At 41.6% G+C, this 14,115-nt stretch overlaps 1 protein-coding gene across 5 annotated transcripts in view; it reads right to left on the minus strand.

The window, feature by feature from the left end:
* Ap2b1 (adaptor related protein complex 2 subunit beta 1) overlaps positions 1–14,115 on the minus strand; it is a 105,437-nt gene that overhangs the window by 91,294 nt on the left and 28 nt on the right. Inside the window, exons 1-3 of one of the 5 annotated variants that reach the window (XM_032912739.1) lie at positions 10,332–10,497; positions 7,593–7,608; positions 5,090–5,149 (exon numbers count right to left, since the gene is read on the minus strand). In XM_032912739.1, the coding sequence (XP_032768630.1) occupies positions 5,090–5,126 (37 nt within the window). In that variant the 5' untranslated portion in view covers positions 5,127–5,149; positions 7,593–7,608; positions 10,332–10,497. Of the gene's footprint in view, positions 1–5,089; positions 5,150–7,592; positions 7,609–10,331; positions 10,498–13,997; positions 14,102–14,115 lie in introns of those variants that run through there. The other 4 variants (XM_032912740.1, XM_032912737.1, XM_032912742.1 and 1 more) reach the window with 4 other exon arrangements.

A 14,115-nucleotide genomic window follows, 5' to 3' on the forward strand; every position in this document is an offset into this window, starting at 1 on the left:
ACAGGAAGGTAGACTGTCAAAAGTTCAATGCCTCCCTGGTCTTCTTAGTAAGTTTTAGGCCAAATAGGGCGACATGAGGTCTTATCTCAGAAAACAAGAAAAAAGAATGAAGCTTAAAACAATACAAACTAGGGTCATTTCTAAGGGCCCAGTTCTGAACGACTATGCAATAAGTGTCAAAGACTGTCACCACTAAGGCTCCACCTCTAGCCTCACCCACCTTTAGAACACAGGGGATAAAAGAAAAAGCCAATGGTCCTAATCAGACAAAGGAGGGGGAGAATGGAAAGAATGGTCCCACACAACCATTTTTTTTTTTTCCCCCCGGAGCTGGGGACCGAACCCAGGGCCTTGCGCTTCCTAGGCAAGGGCTCTACCACTGAGCTAAATCCCCAACCCCACACAACCATTTTTATGAGAAAAAGGCAACAACTTTCAACAGACAGGAGGAGGGGTGAATGAAAGGAAGGCTACCCCACACCACATACATGTTCATGCCTACTCCCATTTCTTCCTTTTGTGGATACCCCTACCTTTTTGGTTGTTTGTTTTGTCTGCAATAGGGCCTTGCTATGTAACCCTGACTGGCCTGGAATTCACAATGCAGACTAAGCTGGCCTCTTGTCTCAGGCAATCCTGCCTCTGCTTTCAGACTGTTGGGATTGCAGGTGGGTAACCACTTTGCCCATCTTTTCCATGTGTACTTCAAACCTGACTAAACTGTTGCCTCCTAGCCTACCACCTTCCAGACTGCTCTCAACGATCATTTTACGTTGACTTCAGCCACCACTCTGCACACTGTGATCTCCCCGAAGCCCCTGACAGGAAGTATATCGACAAGAGACATTAAAATGGAACACATAAAAGCTTATTTTATCAATATCCATCCCCATTAGGCAAGCAAATTGCTTGAAAAATCACTATTCCATTTAATTGACAAGTACAAAAATAACACTGGCAGAAAGGCCAGGCCTTAAAGAGTCATTCTCTTCTTTACTGAGCCGTTCGCTGCCAAATGTAGCTCTCAAGGCTCCCGTCATTTACTTCTGGAACAGTGAAGGGCAAACAGCAGGGATTCACAACGTCTGAACCGAGAGCAGCACCCAGAGTGGCGGAACTGAAACAGGATGTAACTGAAATTATTCCAGAACCAAGCATAAATGTAAAGAGTCTGCTCCAGAGGCGGTTCTGGTGGGCGTTGCAGGAAGCAAAAGGAACACGGTCTATCCATTTTTGAAAAACATATTAGCTAGCAGTGACTCAATTTGTACGTCTCAAACTTTTATAAATGTCATTTGTACCCTTTAAAAGAAAGGGTTTGATGAATTAGGTGAGTTTTAAAACAACTTTTAGAGGAAAAAAAAAAAGGCCAAGTGTATGTTCCTGCACTTAGAGGATGCAGCCAGGCAGGAAAATCTCCAAGGCTAGTCTAGACTACAGAGTGAGTTCCAGGACACCCAGAGCTACACAGGGAAGCCCTGTCTCAAAAAAACAAAACAACAACAACAAAACCTTTCTATGTCATTAAAGACAGTGCGTTGGTCACCAAAGCACATAAAGTGTTAGCAGAAGAAAATATAAATACGAATCTAAATGATTAAGTAGTCAGCTGAAAGAAACTAACAAGGAGTTGATGGCTCTCTCTGTGTGGCTTTTCTTAGTGTGCATGTGTGCACATTGATGTGTGTGAGATCTATGTGTGGGTGAGAGTGTATGGAGGACAGCAGACAACTTCGTGGAGTTGGCTCGATCTTTCCACCTTTACATGGACTACAGAGCTCAAACTCAGGTTACTAGGCTTACTCGGCGAGCACCTTTACTGGATGAGCCATTTTGGTGGCCATTTGATTCTGAGACAGAATCTTGCTATGTAGCCTAATCTAGCCTCACAAGCATCCTGCCTCAGCCTGCCTCAGCCTCCTGAGTGCAGAGATTCTAGGCATATGCCACTATGACAAGCAGACTAATAGTTTCTGTGAGGTGTAAACCCTAAAGAGAGAAAAGAAACTGGATAAATCTAAAGACAGGCACTAGGACAGTATCTTGCATGTGCCACATTTTATTACCCAACCCCACTCTTTTCAGTAGTCAAATCTGCCAACCATTGTTAGCAGCCAAGAATGGCTTTGAGTTGGGGTTGGGGATTTAGCTCAGTGGTAGAGCGCTTGCCTAGCAAGCGCAAGGCCCTGGGTTCGGGCCCCAGCTCCAAAGGAAAAAAAAAAAAAAAAAAAAAAAAAAGAAATGGCTTTCTGTGTTAACTACACATTAAAAAAAATCTGTAGAGCTTTTAAAAACTCAATATTCAGCCCAGTATGGTGATATATGTAATCCCAGGAGAGTGAATTCCACACTAACGTGGACTACATCACAAGTTCTAAGACAACCTGGCTAAATAACACTAAGACTCTATCTCAACATTAAATAAAATAGATAGAAAAGGTCAGAACAAGAACTGGTGAGATCAAGAACTGGTGAGATGGCTCAGAAGGTAGAATACTGGCTGTCCTTCCAAAGGACATGACTTTGACCCCAATATTGACTCAGTAGGCTGACAACCAACTTAATTTAACTGACTTCCCAAGGAATCTGACAGTAAATAAAATAATAAAAAAAAATTTAAATGGAGGTCCCCTAATATCAGCTATGGGCCTTCTACATTCTTGTAAACACCAAACACACACAAACACACACACACACACACACACACACACACACACACACACACACTCTCTCTCTCTCTCTCTCTCTCTCTCTCTCTCTCTCAAAAAAAAAAAAATCTTCAAACTGTATTCACTCTCTTAAAAAAAATCTTCAAACTTTATTTATTCCCCAGTTATGATTTTGTGGCATTTTCTTTATAATTCTCTACATACACACAGATCTTTTTTTATAACCACTCTAAGTTGCAGACATTATGCCTCTTTAGCGTTGAATATGTAACTTGTGTTTTTTAGGGATAAGGAACTTTCCTTAATTATTTTAATATTAAATGATTAATATTAAAATATCAATATATCACCACCAGCATCTGCTCACTGCTCTTTATAGTCACCTTATTCCCATCCCATTCCCACCTCTGGGGCAGCATTCAGCTTAAGAACCCTGCAGTGACTTGGTGTGCCAGATGAAGGGGAGTGGGAGTACAGGAGAGACTGTGTGAGCAGGGGACGGGGAGAAGAGGAGGGTCGGCAATTGGAGTGTAAAGTGAATAAATAAACTAATAAAAATGCTAAACATTACACTTATTGTCATTTCTCTTTAGTCGTTAATCTGAAGCAATTTATTTTCATGATTATATTTTTGTTTTTAAGACAGGCTCTTACTATGTAGCCCTTGCTGGCCTGGAACTACGTAGACCAGGCTGGCACTGAATTCACAGCAATCCACTTGCCTCTGCCTCCCAAGTGCTATGTCATGAGAAGATGTTTTAAGTACAGGGCCCTTATTATGAGACGCACCTCCAGTTTGCCATGGTTTTCCTGAATTGCAATAAGGTTATGAATTTTGGCAAGCTAACTTCAAAAGGCAAATGGTGTTACTTTTACTGGTTTTGGTGATGTCAGCAATGAATATATGGTTAAGATTCTAAATACTGTTTGTTTTGTTTTTTAAGATTTTGTGTGTGTGTGTGTGTGTGTGTGTGTGTGTGTGTGTGTGTGTGTGTTGCTTTGTAGCCACAGAAGTCAGAGCAGGGTGCCAGATTCCCTGGATCCAGAGTTATAAACAGTTGTGAACTATAGTATGGATACTGGAAATCGAAGCGAGAGCCTCTGCACAAAAAAGTGCCCTTAACCACTGAGCCATCTCTCCAGCTCCCATTTGGACATCAAACAACTAATACTTTCCATCTCTGTAATTAGTAATTTGCTGAAAGATATTTTGAAGCCCTATCAATGCCCTGTTCCTTACCAAACTTCCTACCTACTAACTTTAGCATCATGACTCTTGCATAAACTATAATTTATACTAAATATAGTCACACATGAATTGATTATATTCATTGGGTTATTATCCATTACTCTGATCATTTTGTTTCGTTTGGTTTGGGTTTTTTTGTTTTGTATTTATTTATTTATTTGTTTGTTTGTTTGTTTATTTATTTATTTATTTATTTATTTTTGAGACTAGGTTTCTCTGTGTAGCCCTGGCTGTTCTAAAACTGACTTTGTAGACCAGGCTTGCCTCCAACTCTCAGAGATCTGCCTGCCTCTGCCTCCAAGTGCTAGGATTAAAGGCATGTGTCACCATCACCAGGCTGAAAAACGTCAATTAGACACCAAGATTGACTACTAGGAACCCTGTGCACCTACTCTGACTTGAGTGAAAATTAGGGTACTTAATCAGTAACTCCTTCGGTGTTAAGGACTAGGCAAAATGTGCACAATGCACACTCAGACTCACACACACTAGGAAGACAAACACACTAGGAAATACTTCAAGACAAAGACAAATTCTATGCCAGAAAAGCTGTCACATGTCAGCCATTGAAGAAGAGGACACACATACCAGAAAAGCAGGCCAAGACACTGAAAAAGAAGAGTAATAAACGGCACAGTAGTTGGTGCCAGGCTCAGAATATTTCAGCAAATAGAAGACCTGCTGAGTACAAAAGCATGCACTTCTGATTCTGAGAAGAAAGCACGCTCAGCTGGGTGCTTAGTAAGCTGAGGACAGCGGCACTAATCTAGCTCTGACAGAAGGGCCAGCCATATCTCTAGAAATGGGCCATTTGTAAACAATTTGGGAAGGCAGATGTTCCAAGAAGAATCCTAGTTTGTAAGCCCACACTCACGTGTATTCCATTACTGACCACAAAGGTGATATAGGTCATAGAGCCAAGAGCAAGAGGCATTTGATGGCAGAGCACCCACCTAGCTATGCAAGGCCCTAGATTAGGTCCCCAGCCCTAGCAAACAAGCATATAAAATCCCCTACACTTCAATAAACTTATTAAAATATAATTACTTGTATAAGCATCAGATTCCCAGTGAGACTGCAAACACACGTGTAAAAATGGTAGAACATTCTAACTGGGAAGCCTAGCCCAGAAGCTGAACAGTTTGAAGGTCTCCCAAGTTCCCCCACTTACCCTTCTTATTGGTTGTGAAGTACTTGGAGTCAGTCATGATTCTGGATCTTCAGCGTGAACCTATGTAATAAAAAATGCTGTTATCCAATTACAAGTCTCCAGAAAGACATCAAATTTTGAGAACATCTATATTTAGAATTTCTGCTCTTTAACAACACGAGTAGCTTCTTCCTAATGCCACCACCATTTGTGGTTAAAGCAGCGCAGGAAGTAAGAACTGCTTCAAGGAACTTCTGGGGTGGAGTCTGAAGGACAATGGACTAGGGCAATAATCTGAACCCCTATGGCTCTGCAGCCTCCAAGGACAAGCCTGACACCTTTGAAAATACATCTTAGTCACCCACTCAAACACTTCAGACTAAGGCTTAGTTTGAAAGACTTCTAATCAGGAAAGTCTAGTTACTTTTCTGTCTCAGCATGGAGTGACTCAAAGCATGGACTTCAAAGCAAAACAGAACAATTCTGTCAATCTATTTAATACTGCTTGCAAAAAGGCTCTCAGAAAAGCCTTCCTTACTCCCAGCCCCAGGGATAGAGGCAGAAGACCAAGAGTTCAAGCTCTTCCTCCTACACATAGCTACACAGTGACTTTGAGGTGAACCTGGACTACATAAAGACTCTGTCTCTAAAACAAAAAGGAAAGAAATCAAAGGATTAGAAACCATGAACATGTAGGACACAGAAAGTGTTTTGATATTTGTCACATAGAGGCTTCCATTAAAGTTTTCATGTCTTTCTAGCAAAAATTCAGAGAACGCTATAATCAATCCATTCACAGCATAAATAAAAAAAAAAAGTAGAGAAGTCAGGAAAACTCTACTCTTAAATATTTTTTATTATTGACTTATATGTATGTGTGTATACCTGTGTGTGCCCCTGTACCAAGGCCAGAGGAAGGAGTTGGATCCCTGAAGCCAGAGTTACAGATAGTTGGAAGCCACCTGACCTGAGTGTTAGGAATTGAAACTGGGCCTCTGCAAGAGCAGCAAGTGCTTTTAACCCCTGAGATACCTGTGTGGCCCTGACTGGCTGGAACTCTCTATGTAAAAGATTGGTCTTGGCAAAGTCCGCTTCTCCTGCCTCTGTCCAGAGTGCTAGGTTTACAAACATACCGCCACACACGGTTCTTTCTGGAATTTGTTTGTTTGTTTGCTTGTTTTTTGAGACAGGTCTCATGTAGCCCAAGATGGTCTCAAACCTGCTATGTAGCTAAAGGTGACTTTTAATTGTTTCTCCATGTGAGCCACCACACCTGGCTAGGAATTCTTCACATAAACAGGTGGATCTGAGTTCTAAGTCAGCTTGAGCTACATAATAAATTCCAAGCCAGCCAGGGCTAGCTATATAGTAAGACCCTGTTTGAAAGCACAAAACTTTTTAAAGACTTGTGATATAAATCTCAAGTTATCTGTGAGTAATATACAAATACAAACACTGATGTACAGGAACAATTATTAGGGCCTGAAAGAAGCACCACAGCATTGGTTCAAAACCATTACTGTTTCTTCAGAATGCTGTCATACTATTTTAACTCCCATGGAATCATCAAAACTTCAAACCTAAGATTTAAAGAAACAATTTGTTCGGAAGGTTTTCACCCACTTGGGAAAAATGCATGTAAGCATTCTGTTTTCTAAAGCACTCATACGTACCCATACACATATATAAGATTATTTTTTTCTTTTCTTTTGTAATAAGGTCTTCACTATATAGTCTGACAAGCTTGAAAACTGATATTAAGACCAGGCTGGCTTCCTACTCAAGGGATCCTGCTGTTTCTGCCTTGGACCACCATATCCAGATAACATGAAATTCTAACAGGAATCTTCAACATACTCTGTTCACCCACCTTAAGGCATATGTTTATTAGCAGACTACACATTTCATGATTAGTATGATTCGATTCCTAGCACCCAACCCGGAGACTCATCACGGTCTATAACTTCAGTACCAGGGAATCCAACACCTTCTTCTGGTCTCCTTGGGCATACACACGATACACTGACATATACACACAGGAATAACACCCATACACATAAAATAAAATAATAATAAAAAGAAGCCTACAACATATATCCTAAATCAAAAATCTCTGTTCTCTAACAAAACAGAGATAAAGAGAACCAACTACTTGGGAACCTGAGGTAGGTCTGGGAATTTTAATTAAAGTCTGTCTTAAAAATAAAATAAGGCTGGAGATGGCTCAACAGGTAAGAGCACTGACTGCTGTTCTTCTAGAGGACCCATGTTCCGTTCCTGGCATGTACTTGGCAACTCATAACTATCTATAACTCCAGTTCCAGGGGATCAGATGCGCTCTTCTGGCCTCTGAGGTCAGAAATGGTGAACAGACCCATGTACAGTAAAAAATACCCATATATGAACTAAAATAAATAAATAAAGGGCTCAGTAGTAGAGGGCTTGCTTAATATACAGAAAATCCTGTGCTCAATCTTCAGTGGCATTTTGGATTAGGGATATAGCTCAATGGTAGAGTGCTTACCTAGCAGGTATAAGGCCTCTCCATCATCAAAAGGGAGGAGGAAAAAAAAAAAGGAAAAAAAAATAAGCAGGTAAATATATCACTCATTTAACTGACACCATAGTCAATAATTGTGATGAAATAATTGCCATCATACAGGCAGAAAAACAAGGCATCCAGTCTATCCTTAAGGCGGGGGCAGAGGTGTGGGGGGTAAGGGAGAATGAAAACAGTCTAAACAAAAGCACTGTAGAAAGAAAGGGTTGGGGGGGCTGAGGGAGCAGCCTAGACTTAAACACATTATATATTTGTATGAATTTTAAGTATTTAATTAAAATGAGAAAGAGTGGTAGTGACAGAACTTTAATGTCCCTGTGACTCTCAACTCACAATTCATATAACTATTTTTTAATAAAGACCCTCCCAAACACTTGCCAAATATTCAGTCAAATTCTCCAGTGTAGGGTGTAAAACTGGTGCCCACAGTAGAAACCACACACACACACAAAACCACAATAGAACTGGAAAAATACAACTTCAACTTGCCTAGTGCTTCAAAACTCAAAATCCTACTGGGGCAAAATTTTTCAGGAAATCCCTAGAAATAAGCAAGCCACAATGGAATTTGAACTTACACCACCTTATACAACATGAAACCTGAAAGGTCACTGGCTGACTTAAGGTGTGGCCTAGGGACATTGTTAAAGGACAGAGCAGCCACCAGGCAAAGCAGTAATCCTTGAACTTGTCCTAGCCCACAGTATTGCTTCACTGCCTTTCACAGTACAAGGGTATAGATCTAGATTAACATAACCTAGTTTCTGCCAAATATAGGTTGTCAACGTCCTTTCTCTCCTCCCAGCCTTCCCCTCCTCCAATTCCCCCAAAGAGCAACTCAACAGCAAACCAAGATTAACAGGCTGGGTAGAATACAGTCAGAAACAAATTAGTAAGGTCTTAATTTCAAGTAGTTGTCTGGGAAATGGCAGCCAACGTTAGCACTGACAAGGCCACTGTGCCCTTCTTTGCACATGAAGTCAATAACTAGCCAGAGTTCAGTAAACTGCAAAGCATTAGTGACATTCCAGGAACCTCTGCTTACAAGGATGAGTGGTATAAAGACCATTTCTGGCCAAATGTTCATAACACCAGGACAATAGCAGCTTCAGATTAATTAGCTTATCAGAAATAAAACATTTAAAAGCTAAATCCACCTCTGACTTCTATTTAAACAACTACAAGTTAATTCATTAATATAGTATTATGCGTAAAGAAAGAAGCCCAACAGTTTTACACCCAACTGTTATGAAATTCCAAGACATTTGGGGAAACCTAAGCCTAGGAGGAAAGAAGAAAAATGGGGATGATGTCCTCTGAATGCTCCGTCTGACTTGGTTCAAATGTGTGCCTTAAGAGGAAAGCAATGACCTTTTACAGGGGAAAGGGATGTAAGGGACTTCTCTGAGTCTTATTTTCTCAGAATGTTTACTTTGTATTAATTTACCACTCAACTTTAGGGAGCTTTTTTGCAGAGCACACTCCCCTTTATTTCTCAGGGAGTCTCCCCTGCAAGACACCTGCTCTGCTCTCATTTTACATGTCCGCCCGCCTCACTTAGTCATCACGGGAATGTGTTACTGGTGGCTGCACCTACTTCACCTGCCGCTTTCTATTAATACCTTGTAAGTACACCCTGAGGCTGAGCAGTAGAACTACACAAGGAAAGCAGGTGATAATTTAGATTGTTCCTCTCTGAGACCACCTTCTTTTTAGTTAACTTGCCTTGCTGTGCTTATAGTGTGTCCTTTGTCTTTTAAACCACATAGGTCACAAAAGAGTTTGGCCATTTTAAAAAAATAATCTCCCTTCTAAATGATAAAAAAAAAAAAAATTCAGCGAAGCATCCATGACAGATTCATACTGCTTCATACCTAAATTGCTTGAGTTTAATAAGAGCCTTCCTCTAAACAGAGGGCTGCTCAAAATACTAATACATCCTGAGAATTCAAAGAATAAAGAAATGGCAGGAAATTCCAGTTTTTTCACTTCTAGTAGACTTTTACAGCCCTGCCCAAACTAGACTGCTCCTAATAACCCCGGGGAATAAAGGGAGCTAAAAAAAGAAAAACAATTCCAGGCTAAGATTTACTTTCACTGGCTTCCCCCTCTCACACAGGAGGTCAATTATGCAAGTTTCTCCTTCCTTTCTCGAAGTACATTATTTAGTCCCCTATTCTCTTTACTCACTTCCCTCCGCAGGTCAAGACCCCCGGTCAAGAAAACTGTCCAGGATAAGGAGAGATGCCTCCGAATACGGGTGACAACGGAGGTTTCAGTGACCAAACGGTCGCGGGAATCCTTTCTCCCTAGGCGTGCTGGACCGACACGTCCAAGCTTCTTTCTCAATGAACAGATGCCAAACGGGAAATCTAGGTGGTTCTCCCTCGGCCTCCAGCGGCCACACCCCTGGCCTGAGCCCTACCCAAGCCGGTCTTCCGAACCTTGCTTCTTCGTTTTGAAGCCCCCAACTATCACTGCTACACCGGAGCTCAGCCCCAATCCACCACGGTCACTACGAAAGAGGTTCTTTCTCCAAGCTTTTCCCTCACAACGGTCACACCCGAGGACTCCCTCCATCCTCAACCGTCACGCTCCCCGTTTCTCCTTTCCTCCAGCGCCTACGACCCGGCTTGGGGTTCCCTTCCTTCACAACTGCCCCCAGTCAGGGACACACCCCAAAGCCAGCCGCCTTGAACTCACCGGAGGCAAGGGCGGGGTGGCGGCGGCAGTCAGAGAGCACAGCCGGGAAGGTGGTGTAATGGTTTCCTGCCCGTCACGATTCTCTCTAGATCTAAGACACTGCGCAAAACCCAATTTGCCAGGGACAAAGATGGTGGGCCGGAAGTTTTGGCGTAAGAGAATCTCGCCGCCTGACGTCATCCGGGTGCGCGGGAGAACCAAACAGCCAAGTTGTGTCTGTCGCCTCAGCAACGGAAAGGTTTACCTTTCTCAGGGTTAGGGCAGACTAAGGAAACCCGCAGTGGTTTTCCTAAAGGATATCTTCAATACGTAGATATTTTCTGGATTTATTTCCGTGAACAAGAATTTTGTTAAACCTGTGTGAGATATCCTATATGCTTAAACACAAACCTCAGCTAATTTGCCTGTAAGGTTCAGAAGCCCATAGAGGTGATAGAAACCAGAAGTACAGGTTGGGCAGCTGAACTAGGAGTTAACGACTCAAAGATGCTAAGAAGTATTCAGATCTGAGTTTGAATCCCTACGTTGTACAAGACTGGAGAAACTTATTAGCGCCCCCTTCCTGCCTCGCCCGTAGGCTTGCGTGGTATAAGGTACCCAAAACACTTAGTGGATACAGGTTTCTTTAGGAAACTAAACTGGTACTACTGGTGTTTAAAAAGAAAAACCAGCATTGGGCTGTGTATCTCAAGCAAGCCTGAAACTAAGCCCCTCTTGCTTCTGCCTCTAGAGCACTTTGAACTTCTCTATCTATATACCTTGACAGTAAGGCTTAGTGGTTCTCCTACCCAGGCTTCCCTCACTCTACTATTGAACATCTTTAATGTGCATTGGTGTTTTGCCTGCGTGTATGTATGTGAGAGTGTTCGGTCCCCTGGAACTGGAATCTCAGACAGCTGTGAGCTGCTATGTGGGAGCTGATAACTAAACCCAGGTCCTTTGAAAGAGCAGCCAGTGATCTTAACCACTGAACCATCTCTCCAGCCCCCAGATTTGAAACTTAAAACTCACGGCAGGGCTGGAGAGAATGGCTCAGTGGTTAAAAGCACTGGTTGCTCTTGCAGAGGTCTTCAGTTCAATTCCCAGCAACCACATGGTGGCTCACAACCATCTGTAATGAGATCTGATGCCCTCTTCTGGTGTCTGAAGACAGCTACAGTGTACTTCTATACATAAAATAAATAGTTATATATTAAAAAAAAAAAAAGGTAACCAGGTGTGGTAGCATAAGCCTTTAACCTCAGCACTCAGGAGGCAGAGGTAGGTGAATCTTTGTGAGTTCAAGGATAGCCTGGTCTACAATATGAATTCTAGGAGAGTCAGGGCTACACAAAGAAACCCTGTCTTTGAAAAACAAAACAAAGGGTTGGGGATTTAGCTCAGTGGTAGAGCACTTGCCTAGCAAACACAAGGGTTAGGTCCTCAGCTCCGGGGGGAAAAAAAAGAAAAAAAGAAAAGAAAAACAAAACGGGCTGGAGAGATGGCTCAGAGGTCAAAAGCACTGTCTCTTCTTCCAGAGGTCCTGAGTTCAAATCCCAGCAACCACTTGGTGCTTACAACCATCTGTAATGAGATCTGGTGCCCTCTTCTGGCCTGCAGGTATACATGCAGGTAGAATGCTGTATACATAATAAATAAGTCTTAAAAGAAAAAAACAAAACAGATGACTTAACCCAGTTACAATCAAGTTAGTTATTTACTGAGCATGTATCATGTAATTTCCTATGTAACTTACGTTTAGTATATATTTAAGATCTCCAAACCTGATGGCCAGGCTTAACCTTTAATGCCTTCTAATAGAAAGGTCAATCATGTGCCTCTATTAGACTGCCCATTTGAAATTGGGGCTTTTAGGGTATTATTTGGTGACTAAAAACTGGCACGTTACCAAAGTAAAATAAAAACTAACACTATTTTTCTATTCAGAACCAAGGAAAGATCCTAGGGCTTCACACACCTTGGGCAAAATACTCTACCACTGAGTTATATAACCAACCAGGACATACTATTTTAATTCTTTCCCTCTTCTCATGTAATAATTAGTTTCCTTTTTATAGAGTAGTCTTGTGGGTCCATTAATCAGGAAATCTTGACCCTCTGGCTAAGCATGAAACTAGACTTTGAACCAAGATTGCTCAAATGGATTTTTCCCCCTCTTTTCTCCTCCTTTCTCTTCTCTTTCCTCCTTTCTGAAATAGGGCCTCACTGCCAGATAGCCCAATGCATTGGGATTACATATGTATGCCAGCACCTTCTGTCAGAAGAATCTGATGGACACAATGACAACCTGACGTTCATTTATTGTAACAAGGTTAGTTGGATGAAATGTTGCTAATTCCTGCTAGAGAACTCTAAGTTATATAGTCCTGTTCCTTTTGAGCTATCTTATTTTGCCAGCTACTCCATAGCTATTTTTTAGAGATTTATTTAAATGTTGTATCTGTACAAGTCTGTGCAGGTACCTATGGAGACCAGAGAGCACTGTATCTCTGGAACTGGACCTACAGTTAGTTGTGAGCCTCTGAATGTGTGCTCTGGAAACTGAACTCAAGTCCTCTCTGTAAGAGCAACACGTGCTCTGGCCTGCCCATCATCTGTCCAGCCTCCCCACCTATAGTTTAAGTTCCTTTTATTTTAAAATAGCCTGCTTCTGTTCTTTGCAACTGAAAAACTTTAACTGATGAAAATGTTTAACATTCCACTTGTCTTAGCTATTTTTTAGCTGTGTGTTTTTGCTATTTACTTAAGAAAAGCATAAACAGGGCTGGAGAGATGGCTCAGTGGTTAACAGCACTGGCTGCTCTTGCAGAGGACCTGGCTTTGGTTCCCAGCACACACATGGTCTGTAACTCCAGTTCCAGGATATCAAACACTCTTTTGACTTTTGCAGTTACCAGGCATGCATGTGGTACATACATATACATGTAGACAAAACACTCGTACACCTAAAAAATGTTTTTTCGTTAAGAACCATTGGTCAGCATGTGATATTTACCAGATACTTTATGCAATTCGCTAGCCTTTAAAACTCAAGGCTGGGCATGAAAGCCAACTTGAATGCTAGCCAAGGATAGGTGCATACAACTCAAGAACCTCAAGCTGAAACAAACATTATTTAAAGCAAAACAAAAACCCTTAATACTTTTTAGAAATTCAACAATTGCATTTCTGACAGCAATTTTAGTCAGAAATATTAATAATTAATTAATATTATTAATAATATTAATAATTTAATTAATAATTAATCATATTTTAGAATTATAAAGATAACTTCAAAAGTTGAAAACAACTAAAACCAATCCCTTTATAAGGTTCTCATTACAAACCAATTGCCTCCTTTTACACCCCAAGGTCCTCTTACAGCAGTAACTACTACTCAGTTCGAGGATCCTAAGCATCTCTGCACTGTATTGGTATCACTAATATGACATATCTACTGAGCTGGAGGGCAGGAATCATTTCATCTAGCAGAATGTGCCTAGAGCTATAACTTAATTTTACACGTGGAAGACAAGTTAACCTATCTGTCTGTAATGAAAAGTAACCGTCCTAAGTTCTGGTGGGCAAGGAGAATCTTTGTCGTTTTAGTAAAACTTGCTGATAACTGACTATAATACTCAGGAAGGTGGCCAAATTTGACCTAAACACCACCCGCGCAGAAAGGACCTGGCTTGATCTCGCGTGGCAACCGGTGTCAGGCAGGGGCCCCAGCTCCGCACAGAGGATCGAGTATGGCCCTCCACGAAGCTTCGCTCAGAGTTAACCAGGAACACAACCCACCCAC

The sequence above is a fragment of the Rattus rattus genome, chromosome 9 (genome assembly GCF_011064425.1).
Source record: "Rattus rattus isolate New Zealand chromosome 9, Rrattus_CSIRO_v1, whole genome shotgun sequence".
In the NCBI taxonomy this organism is placed as follows: Eukaryota; Metazoa; Chordata; class Mammalia; order Rodentia; family Muridae; genus Rattus; species Rattus rattus.